Source organism: Bos mutus, chromosome 21 (genome assembly GCF_027580195.1).
Source record: "Bos mutus isolate GX-2022 chromosome 21, NWIPB_WYAK_1.1, whole genome shotgun sequence".
NCBI classification, from domain to species: domain Eukaryota; kingdom Metazoa; phylum Chordata; class Mammalia; order Artiodactyla; family Bovidae; genus Bos; species Bos mutus.
In genome coordinates, this window is record NC_091637.1 from 15925584 (window position 1) to 15939782 (window position 14199).

Here is a 14199-nt window from a genome sequence, read left to right on the forward strand (position 1 = left end):
GGGCCTCCTGGGAAGACAAGGGTCGGCTGTGGCTGACTGCCCGACAGGACACTGTGGCAGAGGCCCGGGAGAATACTGATCCACGTTAGCACTCCCAGAGGCTGCCGTTTAGGCATCAAGACCTGACCTTACCCAGTAACCTGCAGGCACCAGCGCTGGATCACCACAGGCCAAACAAATAGCAGCACGTGAACAGAGCCCCACACATGGACAGACAGGCCGCCTAAAGCGGTGCTGAGCTCACATCACCTCTAAACACACCACTGGACACAGCCCTGCCCACCACAGGGACAAGACCCAGCTCCACGTACAGTGGGCAGACACCAGGCCTTCCCACCAGGAAGCCTGAACAAGCCCCAGGACCAGCTGTAAATGGAAAGTAACCTTTAAAAATTGTATAAAAATAACAATAAACAAAAAATCTTTAAAGATTAAAAGCAGAAAGGACCACAAAATGTACCTCTGTAATAGAATGCTGTACCTAAAATTAAAAAAATTTTTTAACTAAAAAAAAAAAATACACTAGAAAGAATTAATAGCAGAATAACTGAGGCAGAAGAACAAATGATTGAGCTGAAAGACAGTGTTGGAAATCACTGAAGTGTAACAGAATAAAGAAAAAAGAATGAAAAGAAATGAGGAGAGTCTCAGAGACCTCTGGGACAACATTAAACACACCAGCAATGGCACTGCAGGGGTCCCAAAAGGAAACGAACAGATCTGAGAAAATATCTGAAGACATAAGAGCTGAAAACTTCCCCAACACAAGAAAGGAAACGCTCAAGTCCAAGCACAGAGTCTCACACAAAATAAACCCCAAGAAGAAAAGAATGAGACATATATTAATCAAACTGAAAAAAATTAAAGACAAGGAAAAATTACCAAAAGCCCAAGAGAAAAGCAACAAATAACGTATAAGGGAATCCCCATAAGGTAACAGTTGGTTTTTCAAAAGAAACTCTGCAAGCCAGAAGGGAGTAGCACAATATATTTAAAGTGATGAAAGGAAAAAAAATACTACAACCTACAACCAAAAATACTCTATCCAGCAAGGTTCATCATTCAGATTTGATGGAGAAATCAAAAGCTTTACAGACAAGCAAAAGCTAAGAGAATTCAGCACCGCCAAACCAGCCTTAAATCCTAAAGGAACCTCTCTACGTCGAAAAGAAGAGACCCAAGTACAGTAGAGTCAAGACTATTACAAATGGGAAAACCCATCAGTAAAGGCAAACACGAAGGCAAACGGAGTACATTAAACATCTACACATTAAACATAGGATCAAAGCCAGCAGTTGTGAGCAGATGAGAATACAAATGCAGGATACTGGAAATGCACTGGAAAAAAGAGGCCAGCAACCTAAAACAGACTGGCACATAAATACCAAACCTGCAAAAGCAAAACCCCCCAGGAGCCACAAACCAAAAATCTGCAGTAAATACACACGCAGTGAAGAAAAAGCAATCCAAATACAACACTAAAGACAGACATCAAATCAAAAGACTACAAAAGAAGAGAAGAAATAAGACCTACAAAAACAAAACAATTAAAATGGCAAGAAGAACATACATATCAACATTAGCTTAGATGTAAACAGATTAAATGCTCCAACCGAAAGACATCGGCTGGCTGAATGGATACAAAAACAAGACCTGCCTGTGTGCTGTCTACAAGGGACACACTTCAGATCTAGGGACAAATACAAAGTGAGGGGACGGGAAAAGGGACTCCACGCAAATGGAAATCGAAAGAAAGCTGGGGCTGCGATACTCGTATCAGACAAAACAGACTACAAGAGACAAGGAAGGTCACTACACAATGATGGAGGGATCAATTCAAGAAGACGTAACAGCTGTAACAGCACCCAACATAGGAGCTCCTCAATACACAAGGCAAACACGAACAGCCATAAAAGAAGAACTTGACAGTGACACAGTAAGAGTGAGGGGCTTCTCTGGACAGACACCTAGACAGAAAATCAACAGGGAAACACAGGCCTTAAATGACACATTAGACCAGATGGACCGAACTGGTGTTTACAGAACACTGCATCCAGAAAGCAGAACACCCTCTCTTCTCAACTGCACATCATACATTCTCCAACATAGAGTCACATCTTAGGTGACAAGTCAAGCCTCGGTAAACTGGAAGAAAACCGAAATCATACCATCGTGCATCTTGTCCAGCCACAATGCTGTGAGATTAGAATTCAATTACAGAGGCAAAAAACTATAAAAAACACAGAACCTGGAGGCTTAATGATATGTTACTAAACCATCAGTGGATCACAGAAGTCAAAGAGGAAATCAAAAGATACCTTGAGATTATCATATCACAAATATGATAATCCAAAACCTATGGGATGCAGCAAAAGCAGTTCTATGAGGGAAGTTTACAGTAGTACAGTCTTACCTGAGGAAACAAGAAAAATCTCAAATAACCTACCCTTATACGCAAAGCAACTAGAGAAAGAACAAAAAAATCCAAATACCCAAGGTGACCAGAAAAGAACAAAAAGACCCAAAGTTAGAAAAAAAGAAATCATAAAGATCAGAGCAGAAATACATTTGATCGTAGCTCAAAGGCCCAGAAATGATAAAGAACAGAAATAAAAGAAATAGATGAGAAAATAGAAAACAAATCAATAAAAGTAAAACCTGGTTCTTTGAAAATATAAACAATTGATAAATAAATTGATAAATTTTAGTCAAACTCATCAAGAAAACAAGGGAGAGGGCTCAAATCAATGAAAACAGAAATGAAAAAGGAGAACTTAAAATGAACATCACAGAAATACAAAAGATCATGAGAGACTACTACATTTATATGCCAGTAAAATGGACAACCTAGAAGAAATGGAAAAATTCTTAGAAAGATACACACTTCCAAGACTGAACCAGGAAGAAATTGAAAATATGAATAGGCCATTACAAGTACTAATATTGAAACCATGATTTAAAAACTTCCAACAAAGAAAAGTCCAGGACCAGGTGGTTTCACAGGTGATTCTATCAAGTATTTAGAGAAGAGTTAATACCTACCCTTCTGAAACTTGTTCAAAACACTGCAGAGGAAGGACCAGATCCCAAGCTCACTTTACAAAGCCACCATCACCCTGATACCAACGCAGACAAAGACATCACCCCCCACCCCACCGCCAAAAGAAAATTGCAGGCCAGTATCACTGATGAGGGGCTTCCCTGGTGACTCAGATGGTAATGCATAGCCTGCAACACAGGAGACCCAGGTTCAATCCTTGGGTTGGGAAGATCCCCTGGAGAAGGGAATGGCTACCCACTCCAGTATTCGTGCCTGGAGAATTCCATGGACAATGAACACAGACACAAAAATACTCAACAAAATACTAGCAAACTGAATCCAACAATACATTAAAAGGATCATACACCACCATCAAACGGGATTTATCCCAGGGATACAAGGATTCTTCAATATTATACGCCACATTAACAAATGCCATCACACTCGAGTGTTATATACCACATTAACAGACCGAAGAATAAATACCACATGATCATCTCAGTAGATGCAGAGAAAGGTTTTGACAAAATTCAACACCCACTTATGGTAAAGACTCTGCAGAAAGTGGTTACAAAGAAAATATACCTTGACATAATATAGGCCATATATGACAAGCCCACATCTAACATCATTCTCGATGGGGAAAAACTGAAAGCATTCCCTCGAAGATCAGGAACAAGTCAGGGATGTCCACTCTCACCACTTTTATTCAATGGGGTTTTGGAAGTTCTAGCCACACCAATCAGAGAAACAAAAAGAAATAAAAGGAATCCAAATTGGAAAAGAAGTAAAACTGTGATTGTTTGCAGATGACACGATACTTTGATTTCTTACATCCATACACCATACACAGAAGACCCTTAAGATGCTACCAGAAAACCACTAAAACTCATCAGTGAATCTGATAGAGCTGCAGGATATGGAATTAACACAAAGAAATCTGTTGCATTTCTATATACTTGGCAGCCCACTCCAGTCCTCCTGCCTGGAAAATCCCATGGACGGAGGAGCCTGGTGGGCTGCAGTCCATGGGGTTGCTAAGAGTCTGACACGACTGAGCGACTTCACTTTCACTTTTTTTCACTTTTCACTTTCATGCATTGGAGAAGGAAATGGCAACCCACTCCAGTGTTCTTGCCTGGAGAATCCCAGGGACGGGGGAGCCTGGTGGGCTGCCATCTACGGGGTCGCACAGAGTTGGACACGACTGAAGCGACTTAGCAGCAGCAGCAACAAAAGATCAAAAAGAGAAATTAAGGAAACAATCCCATTGACCACTGTATCAGAAAGAATAAAATACCAAGGAATAAACCTACACAAGGAGACAAGAGATCTGTAGACTGAAAATGAGAAGACACTGATGAAAGAAATCAAAGATGACACCAAGATAGGACAAATGACTCCACCACCAAAGGCAATCTACAGACCCAACACAATCCCTAGCAAATTCCCAAGAGTATTTTTCACAGAACTAGAACAAAAATTCTTAAGTTTGTATGGAGACACAAAGGACCCTAACAGCCAAAGCATTCCTAAGAAAGAAAAACAGAGTTGAAGGAATAAGACTCCCTGACCTCAGACTATACTACAAAGCTATTGTCATCAAAACAGTATGGTGCTGGCACAAAACCTGACTAGATCAATGGAACAGGATAGAAAACTCAAACATGAACCCTGGTACCTGTGCTCAGTTGATCTATGACCAAGGAGGCAGGAATAACAATGGAGAAAGGACAGTCTGTTCAGTAAGTGATGCTGGGAAAACTGGACAGCTACATGTAAAAGAATGAAATCAGAACATTATTTAATGCCATACACAAAAATAAACTCAAAATGGATCAAAGACCTAAACGTAAGGCCAGACACTATAAAACTCTTAGAGGATAACAGAGGCAGAACACTCTTTGACATAAATCACAGCGATATCTTTTTGGGCCCACCTCCTAATGAAAATAAGGACAAAAATAAACAAGTGGGATCTAATTAAACTTAAATGCTTCCGCACAGCAAAGGAAACCATAAACAAAATGAAAAGACAACCCACAGAATGGGAGAAAATACTTGCAAACAATGTGACCAACAAGGAATTAATCTCCAAAATATACAAACAGCTCCTGCTGCTCTGCATCCGAAAAACAAACAACTCAATCAAAAAATGAGCAGAGGATCCAAAAAAGACATACAGATGGCCAACAAGCACATGCAAAGATGCTCAACATAGCTTATTATTATTAGTCAAATGCAAATCAAAACTACAATGAGACATCACCTCACACAATAAAAAAGAATGAATATATGTGTATGTCTAATTTAAGCATCCTGCTGTACCCCTTAAACTGACATTATAAATCAACTATACTCCAATAAAATAAAAAATATATAAAAATAAATGTTTTAAAATTGCCCCCTCCTCCAAAAAAAAAGGCACCAAATAACAAGGGGTCCAGCTCATCCCTTCCCTGCTCTTTGGAAAGTTACCCAAATAAACAAGGAAACAAGCCAAGGGGCAAAACATTCAGAAGAAAACTTGCCAAGCTCTCCAAAGATTCCAGTGCCACTCTCAGAGAAAAAGGCACTGGAGGAGACCAGAGCTGCATTTTGGAGGTCACTCTTTGGGAAGCCCAGCTCTGTCCTGGATCACTCACCCTTCCCCACCTTCCACCCCAAGCCAGGAGTCAGCGATTTTCTGAATGAGTGTGTCAACTCCATCCTTCCAGGCCAGAGGGAGCTGGAAAAGCCCAGCGCCCAGCTGAGGGGCTGCAGGTAATGTTCTCACCCACTCATTCTCCACAAACTTTCTGAACAACTCCCACGTGCCAGGCAGGGAGACAGGTTCCTGCCCGAGCGGGGCTGCACTCTGGGGTTGGCAGTAGGGAATGGGGCAGACAAGACCTGGCATCAGTGAGCACACAAACCAGGGAACAGGGCACTTTCACGTCCTTGAAGTTCTATGAAGAAAATAAAAGGTGGTGGGCCACCAGGCAAGACGATGATGGTGGGTTCTTTCAGGCCCCTCTGAAGAGGGGACACGTGGGCTTAAACTTGAGTGATGCACGGAGCCAGGATGCATGGAGCCAGGAAGAAAACTTGCCAAGCTCTCCAAAGATTCCAGTGCCACTCTCAGAGAAAAAGGCACCGGAGGAGACCAGAACTGCATTTTGGAGGTCACTCTTTGGGAGGCCCAGCTCTGTCCTGGATCACTGACCCCTCCCCACCTGGCAGGGAAGGGAGGCTTCAGGTGGAGAAGCGGTAAGTGCAGATGCCGGGCAGAAACCACCAGCCCTACAGGGAAGAGCAAGGCCAGGGATGGGCAGGGACACCATCACACAGGGCCAGGGACTTCCGAGCCCTGGAGCCACACGTGCGCGTGAAGGATTCGCCGCGGACATGCCAGCTGTAAGAAGCGGCGGACCCCAGCCCGGAGAGGGGAGAGGCAGCATGCAGTCTGGAGCCGGATCTCCCGCACAGGAACAGGGCCCCTGGAGACAGCCCAGCCCTTCCTGTGCGAGCCTGGGAAAGTGAGTTCACCTCTCTGGGCCTGTTTTTCTCAGCCACAGAAGTAACGATGAAAGCAGCTGCGGCTTCATAGGTTTGTTGGGAGAATTACAGGAGACAAGCATCGGGATGGCTGCGCCCTCACCCTCTCACCCAGTCGGCTGTTTTATTACTGCTGCCATTACCACTGTCAAGGAATAAACTCAGAAGACTTGCTCCAGCCGCAGCCTTCACTTCTGAATAAAGGGCTTTTTCACTGTCCACTCTGTTCATTTTTAAGTTGATTTTTTTTTTTTTTTTCTTAACAAGTATGCAGTATTTTTGTAGTCAGGAAAAACTCTGAAGGTTTTCTTCAAGCCTGCTGGGTCTGGGTTACTTCTAGAACTGTGATAACGAAGGATTCCAACGCTATCAGATAACACACCCATGCAGGGCCGCATGCTGCAGCCAAGGTCCCGGGAGGGGGCTTCCGAGAGGACACCCCGTGATGCTGCAGCCCAGGTCCCCGCTCTGCCCACACCTGAAGGACACACGCACCTCGGGGAGCTCTTGGGGTGCAGGGGCAGCCGTCTGTTCAGGTTTCAAGTGGAAAACAAACTAAGCACCTCATGAAGCAGGCAGATCTCACTGCTAATTGAAAGTAAAATCAGTAAGATCGCTGCAACGGAAGCAGAGCCACAGATCCTAGATACAAGTGAACTGTCAATGGGGCCTTTCCCTAGATGCTTCTACTTTTCTTTTTTTTTTCTTTTTTTTAAGAACAAATTAAATATGCCTATTTGGTGTGTTTACTTTTTATTCAAGAGAATGTCAAACTTATAGAAAAGTTGAAAGCATAATGCAAGGAACCTTTTTATCTAAACTATTTGAGAATAAGCTGAATATTTTAGTGAGTAGTCCCTGAAAAGGAGAACGTTCTCTTCTCTTATATAACCACAATAAAGCCATCAAAATCAGGAAATTAACATTGCTACCATCCCTGGAATTAGTTCATTTTTCCAAGAACCCTGGTCTGTTTAGTGGGCAATTTATTTGGAAAGTAAAATTTGATAGCTAGATATGCTCATTGCTGATCCCAAGCCCTGAGAATGAAAAGAACTAGGGAATATATATATATATATATATATATGAATGCACATACACTCCACATTTATATCTATTTTATTCTGGTATCTATTTATACATATTGAAAACCATAAATTCATAGCAAAATCTCCAATTCAAATTCAACACTACAGCTTTGTCCATTTCCATATTTTTAATTCCCTTCTCTGACAGTGAGAAACCTTACTCCTATTTTCCTCAAATGCTTACTTTTTTTTTTATTAGTCCTTCTTTTTTACTTCTACTTTTCAATGGCCCTTTCTTTGAAAAAAGAGAACCAAAACAAAAACTATACATCTGTTCAAAAGTTGGACATACCTGCAACAGTTTTAAAACTCTTGATGTTTTCCACTGTGCATTTATTTATTTTGATCTCGTTTTTCAGCTTGGGATTGTGAAGGTTTCAAATCTGCAGGGAAGTCCTGGGAATTGTGTAAGGCATGCCTCCTGGTCTCACGTGGTTATAGCGTCTGCTGGGTGCTGCTCCGCCCCGCCCCGCGGCCTCACCCCATCCTGGCCTCATCACAAGCCCTGGCCCTCCTGCAGGGCACTGGGCTGGCTGTGGGGGCGGTTCTAGAACACAGTGAGGCTCAGCCAAGTGGTGAGGCTGTCTGCCTCATACACAGCCCGGCAGTAAGTGGGGCTTCTCTTCAGGTAGCATAGAATGTCCTGTGTCAAACAGCAACCCAGAGAGAGGGACGGAGGCCACCCCTGAGGTCACCCCCACAGACAGAAGCCCAACCCTTCCACACCCTCTGATGAGGCACCCTGTGGGGCAGCCAGGTACCTACCTGCCGTCCTGAGGTCGTGAGCAGCAGTGCCGCCGCTAAAGGGTCTCACACATGTGCACACACTCACACACACTCCCAGGCGGGTAGTGACCCTGTCCAGCCACACCCAAAGTCAGGAAGGGAAAGCGGGTCCCAGAGGAGCGGGCAGACACCTCAGGGCCTTCTCCACGTGCTCCGGCCTTTTCACTTGATGCACACGATTGTTATGCACACTTGAAGTGCAGCCACTGAGCTCTCATGATTGATATAGCCAGGTCCCAGACGGACACGGTCTCCGGTTGTCAGGGCTGTTATTCTGAGTTGATAGATGCTGTGTGGATGGACACCAGCTCCATTGGGGTGGGTGGGCTGCCCCTGGAGGAAGGGTCTGGGTGGCACGCTGCCCTGGCATTTCCCAGGCAACAGGCTTTCTTCCCAGAAGAGGCAGAGGACAGGAGGTAAGGGGTCAAGGCCTGTGAAAGGCTGCTGAAAGATGAAGCAACACCTGTTGCAAAGAATCAGCAGGGAATCTGGTTGGGAAGGGAGCCAGATGGAGCGCCTGACTACCATGTACCCACACTGTGCTGGGCATCTTACATGGAAGATTTCATCCTCATAGCCAAGCCTGACAAGGTGATGACTCGGTTTTAATCAAGATGGGCTGGGCTGGGCTGCAACAACCAACACCCCCGAGTCTCAGTGGCGCTGGGGGGAGAGATATTCCTTGCTCATGCGATGTGCTCTGTGGGTTAGCTGGTGGTGGGGGCGAGGGGGTGGAGAGTGCTCTTCTCATCACTGTCACTCCCGGCATCCCAAACGACACCATTATCACCAGTCACCATGCCACTGGGAAGAGAGAGAAAGCTCTGGCAAGTGCGGCACTGGTATTTGGCTTAGAAGGACACACATCACTTCTGCCCCCATCTCACTGGCCAAAACTAGGCTTCCCAGGTGGCGCTAGTGGTAAAAGAACCTACCTGCCAATGCAGGAAACTTAGAGAGACATGAGTTCGACTCCAAGGTTGGGAGCATGCTCTGGAGGAGGAAATAGCAACCCACTCCAGTATTCTTGCCTGGAGAATCCCATGGACAGAGGAGCCTGGTGGGCTACAGTTCATGGGGTCGCAAAGAGTCAGACACGACCCAAATGACTTAGCACATGCAGTTACATGGCTTCACTCACCTAGAAGAGCATCAGAGGTGGGATCCTACCACACGGCCTCTCAGTTCTGTAATTTACAAATAAGAAAACGGCAGCTCAGAGACGAATGGGGATTACAATGGTACTACTACTACTACTAAACCACGTGATGAGCACCGACTGTGTACCAGGCTCTGTGCCGAGTGCTTTTTACAGGCTGGGCCACTGGGCAAGATGTGGAATGACGCCCTGAAATAACTGCCACACGTCCAGCCCAGCAGATGCAGCCACGGAGGGTCGGCGCCCCTGCTTCTGCCCAAGACCCCCTCCGCTGGGTGTGAGCTCCACGAACCAAGTGAGACGGGCCCACAGGCACACCCCAGATCTCAGCCATTATTACTGAAAAGACAACACAAAAGAAGAGGCAAAATACAAAAGATGAAGATCCCCGGGAATCACAGCCCCGACACAGACACAGACGTTCTCATGGGGGTGAGGCAGTCAGGAGGTGGTGGGCTGGAACACTGTCCTACGGAGGCAGCCACTGGCTCTTGGAGGACTGAAAAAACTCTTGTGTGTTTCAGGTACGAAGCACAGACATACAGTGTGAGCCGCTAGGTCGAGTCCGACTCTCTGCGACCCCATGGACTGCAGCCCTCCAGGCTGCTCTGCCCATGAGATTCTCCAGGCAAGAATGCTGGAGTGGGTTGCATGCCCTCCTCCAGGGGATCTTCCCGACCCAGGGATCAAACTCTCCTGCATTGCAGACAGATTCTTTACCATCTGAGCCACCAGGGAAGGTTAAGTATATCCGTATAGTATACCTGGTATTAAAATTGACTCAGGGGAAGGGCTGGGTTGAATGCAATTAGAAATAAAAGGTCCAAAAAGGTTTGTAGGGGAAGTGATTAAGGTTGAGAAATACTGAAAAGAGTAACTATTTTCACTTTGGCTTCTTATTTTCAGCCTTTATCCCCAAACATTTTACACTGTTGCAGTTACGGAACACTATTTTACATTGTTTTTACCCATTCACATAGCTGGCATGCTCCATTCACCACTGAACACAGACTGACTGGGGCCTCCTGCGTGCAAACACTGGGATGAACCTGCGCAGTCTCTCTGCCTGGCTGTAATTTTTAATGTCTGCGCAGTATAGAACCACCCTGACTAATTCATTCATCCATAGTTTTGAATTTGTATCCAACAACGTCTTTGTGCTGTGGTGTGCTTGGTTGCTCAGTCACGTCCGGCTCTTTTGCGACCCCATGGATTGTAGCTCACCAGGTTCCTCTGTGCACAAGATTTCCCAGGCAAGAATACTGGAGCGGGTAGCCATTCCTTTCTCCAGGGGATCTTCCCAAACCAGGGATCGAACCCAAGTTTCTTGCATTGCGGGCAGATTCTTTACGTCTGAGAAACCAGGGAAGCCCCCTCCCCCACTGCCTTTGCTTGCCCTGAACTGTGAATTATGCTACTCTCTTGAGGGCTTCCCTGATAGCTCAGTTAGTAAAGAATCCTCCCGCAATGCAGGAGACCCCGGTTGGATTCCTGGGTCAGGAAGATCCTCTGGAGAAGGGATAGGCAACCCACTCCAGTATTCTTGGGCTTCCCTGGTGGCTCAGCTGGTAAAGAATCCAGCTCCAATGCAGGAGACCTGAGTTCGATCCCTAGGTTGGGAAGATCCCCTGGAGAAGGGAAAGGCCACCCACTCCTGTATTCTGGCCTGGCGTATTCCATTGACTGTATAGTCCATGGGGTCACAAAGAGTCAGACGTGACTGAGCAACTTTCACTTTGAGATAAAAATCTTTGGAGAATTATTACAGACGTTTGATGTCAGATTGTCCTAGCAGCTCTGTTTACCCTGCTTCATGAAAGCAACCTGGCAACAAAGAGGCTTCTTTCAGCTTAGACAGGGATGGCTCAGATGCCTCCAAATTCAGTGGGGAAGGGAGACGCTGCCACCTCGGCTCCACTGCTGCGTCCTGCTGCTCCTCAGCTCGCTGGGGCCTCCTGGACCATCTCTGGCCCCGAGACTGGGGGTCTGCAAGCCCAGCTGTTGCTGCAAACAGGAGCAGGGCCAATGAAATGGACATCCCGGCTCTCAGAGGGGACAAAGAGCTCGGCGCTCAGGTTCGCCCATCTGTTGAATTCGCTTGTTTCCTTTCAATTATCCAGAGCGAGACAGAGCGGAGAAACAAAGCTGGGAGCAGAGAACAGCCCCCGCGCAAAGCAAACATCGCCACCCGGTCCTGGGTTCCTCCTTCGGCAGCAGGACTGGTTGGGCCCTTGGCAAACAGAGGTGGTGCGGGGGCTGGGGATGGGGAGGGAGGCTGTCTCTCTTCCTGTCTGGCCCCCTGAAAGATCTGCAGCGGCCCACAGATGGAGCCATTAAGAGCACTCTGGCCTAGATATCACTTTCAGCAAGCCACCTGGAGTGACAGCCTGGGAGGAAAATGAACATACAGAAAAAGACAGAAGAGGGGAAAAAAAATAGTCAAGCACCAGCCACTTACAGGTCATGGGCTGCTTTCTCCCGGTGTTCCAGAAGCTCCTTCTAGTCCAGGCTGGCAGTGTCGAACCAGAATGGGAAGGTGCCTCAAGCGTCAAAGCCCAGGACACAGCTCTGGGTGTCCCCTCCCATGGGGAGGGCGGTGGGCAGGGGTGTGTGGCTAGACAGCGCTTTGGCAAGATGTTTCAAAAGGACAGAAGCACGTGCCCTCTGCCCCAGCCTCTCCACACCAAGGACTCCTGCCCTCTGTTGCCTTTTGGCTACAAGCAAAAGATTGCAAATGCCTCGATGTTTATGGGTGAGAGGCCCAGTTAAAGAAACGGTGGTTCATTCATACAGTGGAGTACTACAGAACTATGTTATATATATACACATACACACACAATAAGCAACTGGCTTTCTCTGCTAAAATGAGACGTGCTGTGAATAGGAGGCTGCCTCTTATATCTGTTAAAAACCGACTACCTAGTCACACACACAGACCCGTAGTACACACACACCTGCTGGGTTTGCACAGACTGTCTCAGTAGGCTGAGCAAGAAAGCCAGTTGACAGTAGGTACTGCTGGTGAGAACAGTGAGGAGAGTCTTCGCCTCACAACCCCAAGAACCTGCCGGATGCTACGCCAGACCCAGGTCACTTTTTTTTTTTTTTTTTTTTTAACCCTGCTGTGAGTGAGTGTTTCTCCCAAGCCCTGTACAAGCCTTCTTTCACTGTATTCCTATGGCACCTCTTCGAGGCCATCATTGTCCCCATTACACAGATGGGAAAACTGAGGCTCAGAGAAGGTAAGAAATGTGCACATGTCCTCAGTACTCAGAGCTGTTTTGCTCCAGAGTCCCTGCTCACACAGGGCGCCCAGTACGGCACGCTGTGATGACCTAGACGGGTGGAACGGGAGAGGTAAGGGAGGCTCAAGAGTGCGTGCGTGTGTGTGTGTGTGTATAATTGTGACTGATTTGGGTTGCTTTGTGGCAGAAACCAACACAACATTGTAAAGCAATTATCCTCCAATTAAAAAATAAAAAAGAAATAAAAGAAAAACCCTAATGAACTTTTGGGCCAACCTAATACCTTTTTCAAGCTGGAATCAAGATTGCCAGGAGAAATATCAATAACCTCAGATATGCAGATGATACCACCCTTATGGCAGAAAGTGAAGAGGAACTATAAAGCCTCTTCATGAAAGTGAAAGAAGAGAGTGAAAAAGTTGGCTTAAAGCTCAACATTCAGATAACGAAGATCATGGCATCTGGTCCCATCACTTCATGGGAAATAGATGGGGAAACAGTGGAAACAGTGTCAGACTTTATTTTGGGGGGCTCCAAAATCACTGCAGATGGTGATTGCAGCCATGAAATTAAAAGACGCTTACTTCTTGGAAGAAAAGTTATGACCAACCTAGATAGCATATTGAAAAGCAGAGACATTACATTGCCTACAAAGGTCCATCTAGTCAAGGCTATGGTTTTTCCAGTGGTCATGTATGGATGTGAGAGTTGGACTGTGAAGAAAGCTGAGCACTGAAGAATTGATGCTTTTGAACTGTGGTGTTGGAGAAGACTCTTTCGAGTCCCTTGGACTGCAAGGAGATCCAACCAGTCCATTCTAAAGGAGATCAGCCCTGGGTGTTCTTTGGAAGGAATGATGCTAAAGCTGAAACTCCAGTACTTTGGCCACCTCATGTGAAGAGTTGACTCATTGGAAAAGACTCTGATGCTGGGAGGGATTGGGGGCAGGAGGAGAAGGGGACGACAGAGGATGAGATGGCTGGATGGCATCACCTACTCGATGAACGTGAGTTTGATTGAACTCCGGGAGATGGTGATGGACAGGGAGGCCTGGCGTGCTGCGATTCATGGGGTTGCAAAGAGTTGGACATAACTGAGCGACTGAACTGAACTGAATACCTTTTGCAGCAAAGAAAGGACTAAGGTTTTAATGTGAAATTTTAATCTTGAGAAGTTAGCAGGCTTAAAGAATTGCAAAGTTAGCTTCCAAAACATCGTAACTGTGTTTCTGTGCTATACTAAGTCCGTTTAATAATACATTTGTATCTATACAATGTTCATGAAAAGTGGAAGTGTTAGTTGCTCAGTCGGGTCCAACTCTTTGCGACCCCATGGACTGTAGCC

At 46.0% G+C, this 14199-nt stretch overlaps 1 protein-coding gene across 9 annotated transcripts in view; it reads right to left on the reverse strand.

Annotated features, from left to right (window-relative positions):
* Window positions 1-14199, reverse strand: part of KLHL25 (kelch like family member 25) — a 52051-nt gene that overhangs the window by 23830 nt on the left and 14022 nt on the right. For 2 of the 9 annotated variants that reach the window (XM_070358167.1, XM_070358168.1), the window contains exons 2-3: window positions 9593-9638; window positions 8431-9255 (exon numbers count right to left, since the gene is read on the reverse strand). The exons of 2 other annotated variants lie outside the window; for them this stretch is intronic. Coding sequence is in view for 1 of the 7 variants with exons in the window: in XM_070358160.1 (XP_070214261.1) it covers window positions 12069-12075 (7 nt within the window). In the remaining 6 variants the exon portion in view is untranslated. Of the gene's footprint in view, window positions 1-7072; window positions 7166-7957; window positions 8024-8430; window positions 9256-9592; window positions 9639-12068; window positions 12321-14199 lie in introns of those variants that run through there. 5 more of the 9 variants (XM_070358163.1, XM_070358165.1, XM_070358164.1 and 2 more) reach the window with 4 other exon arrangements.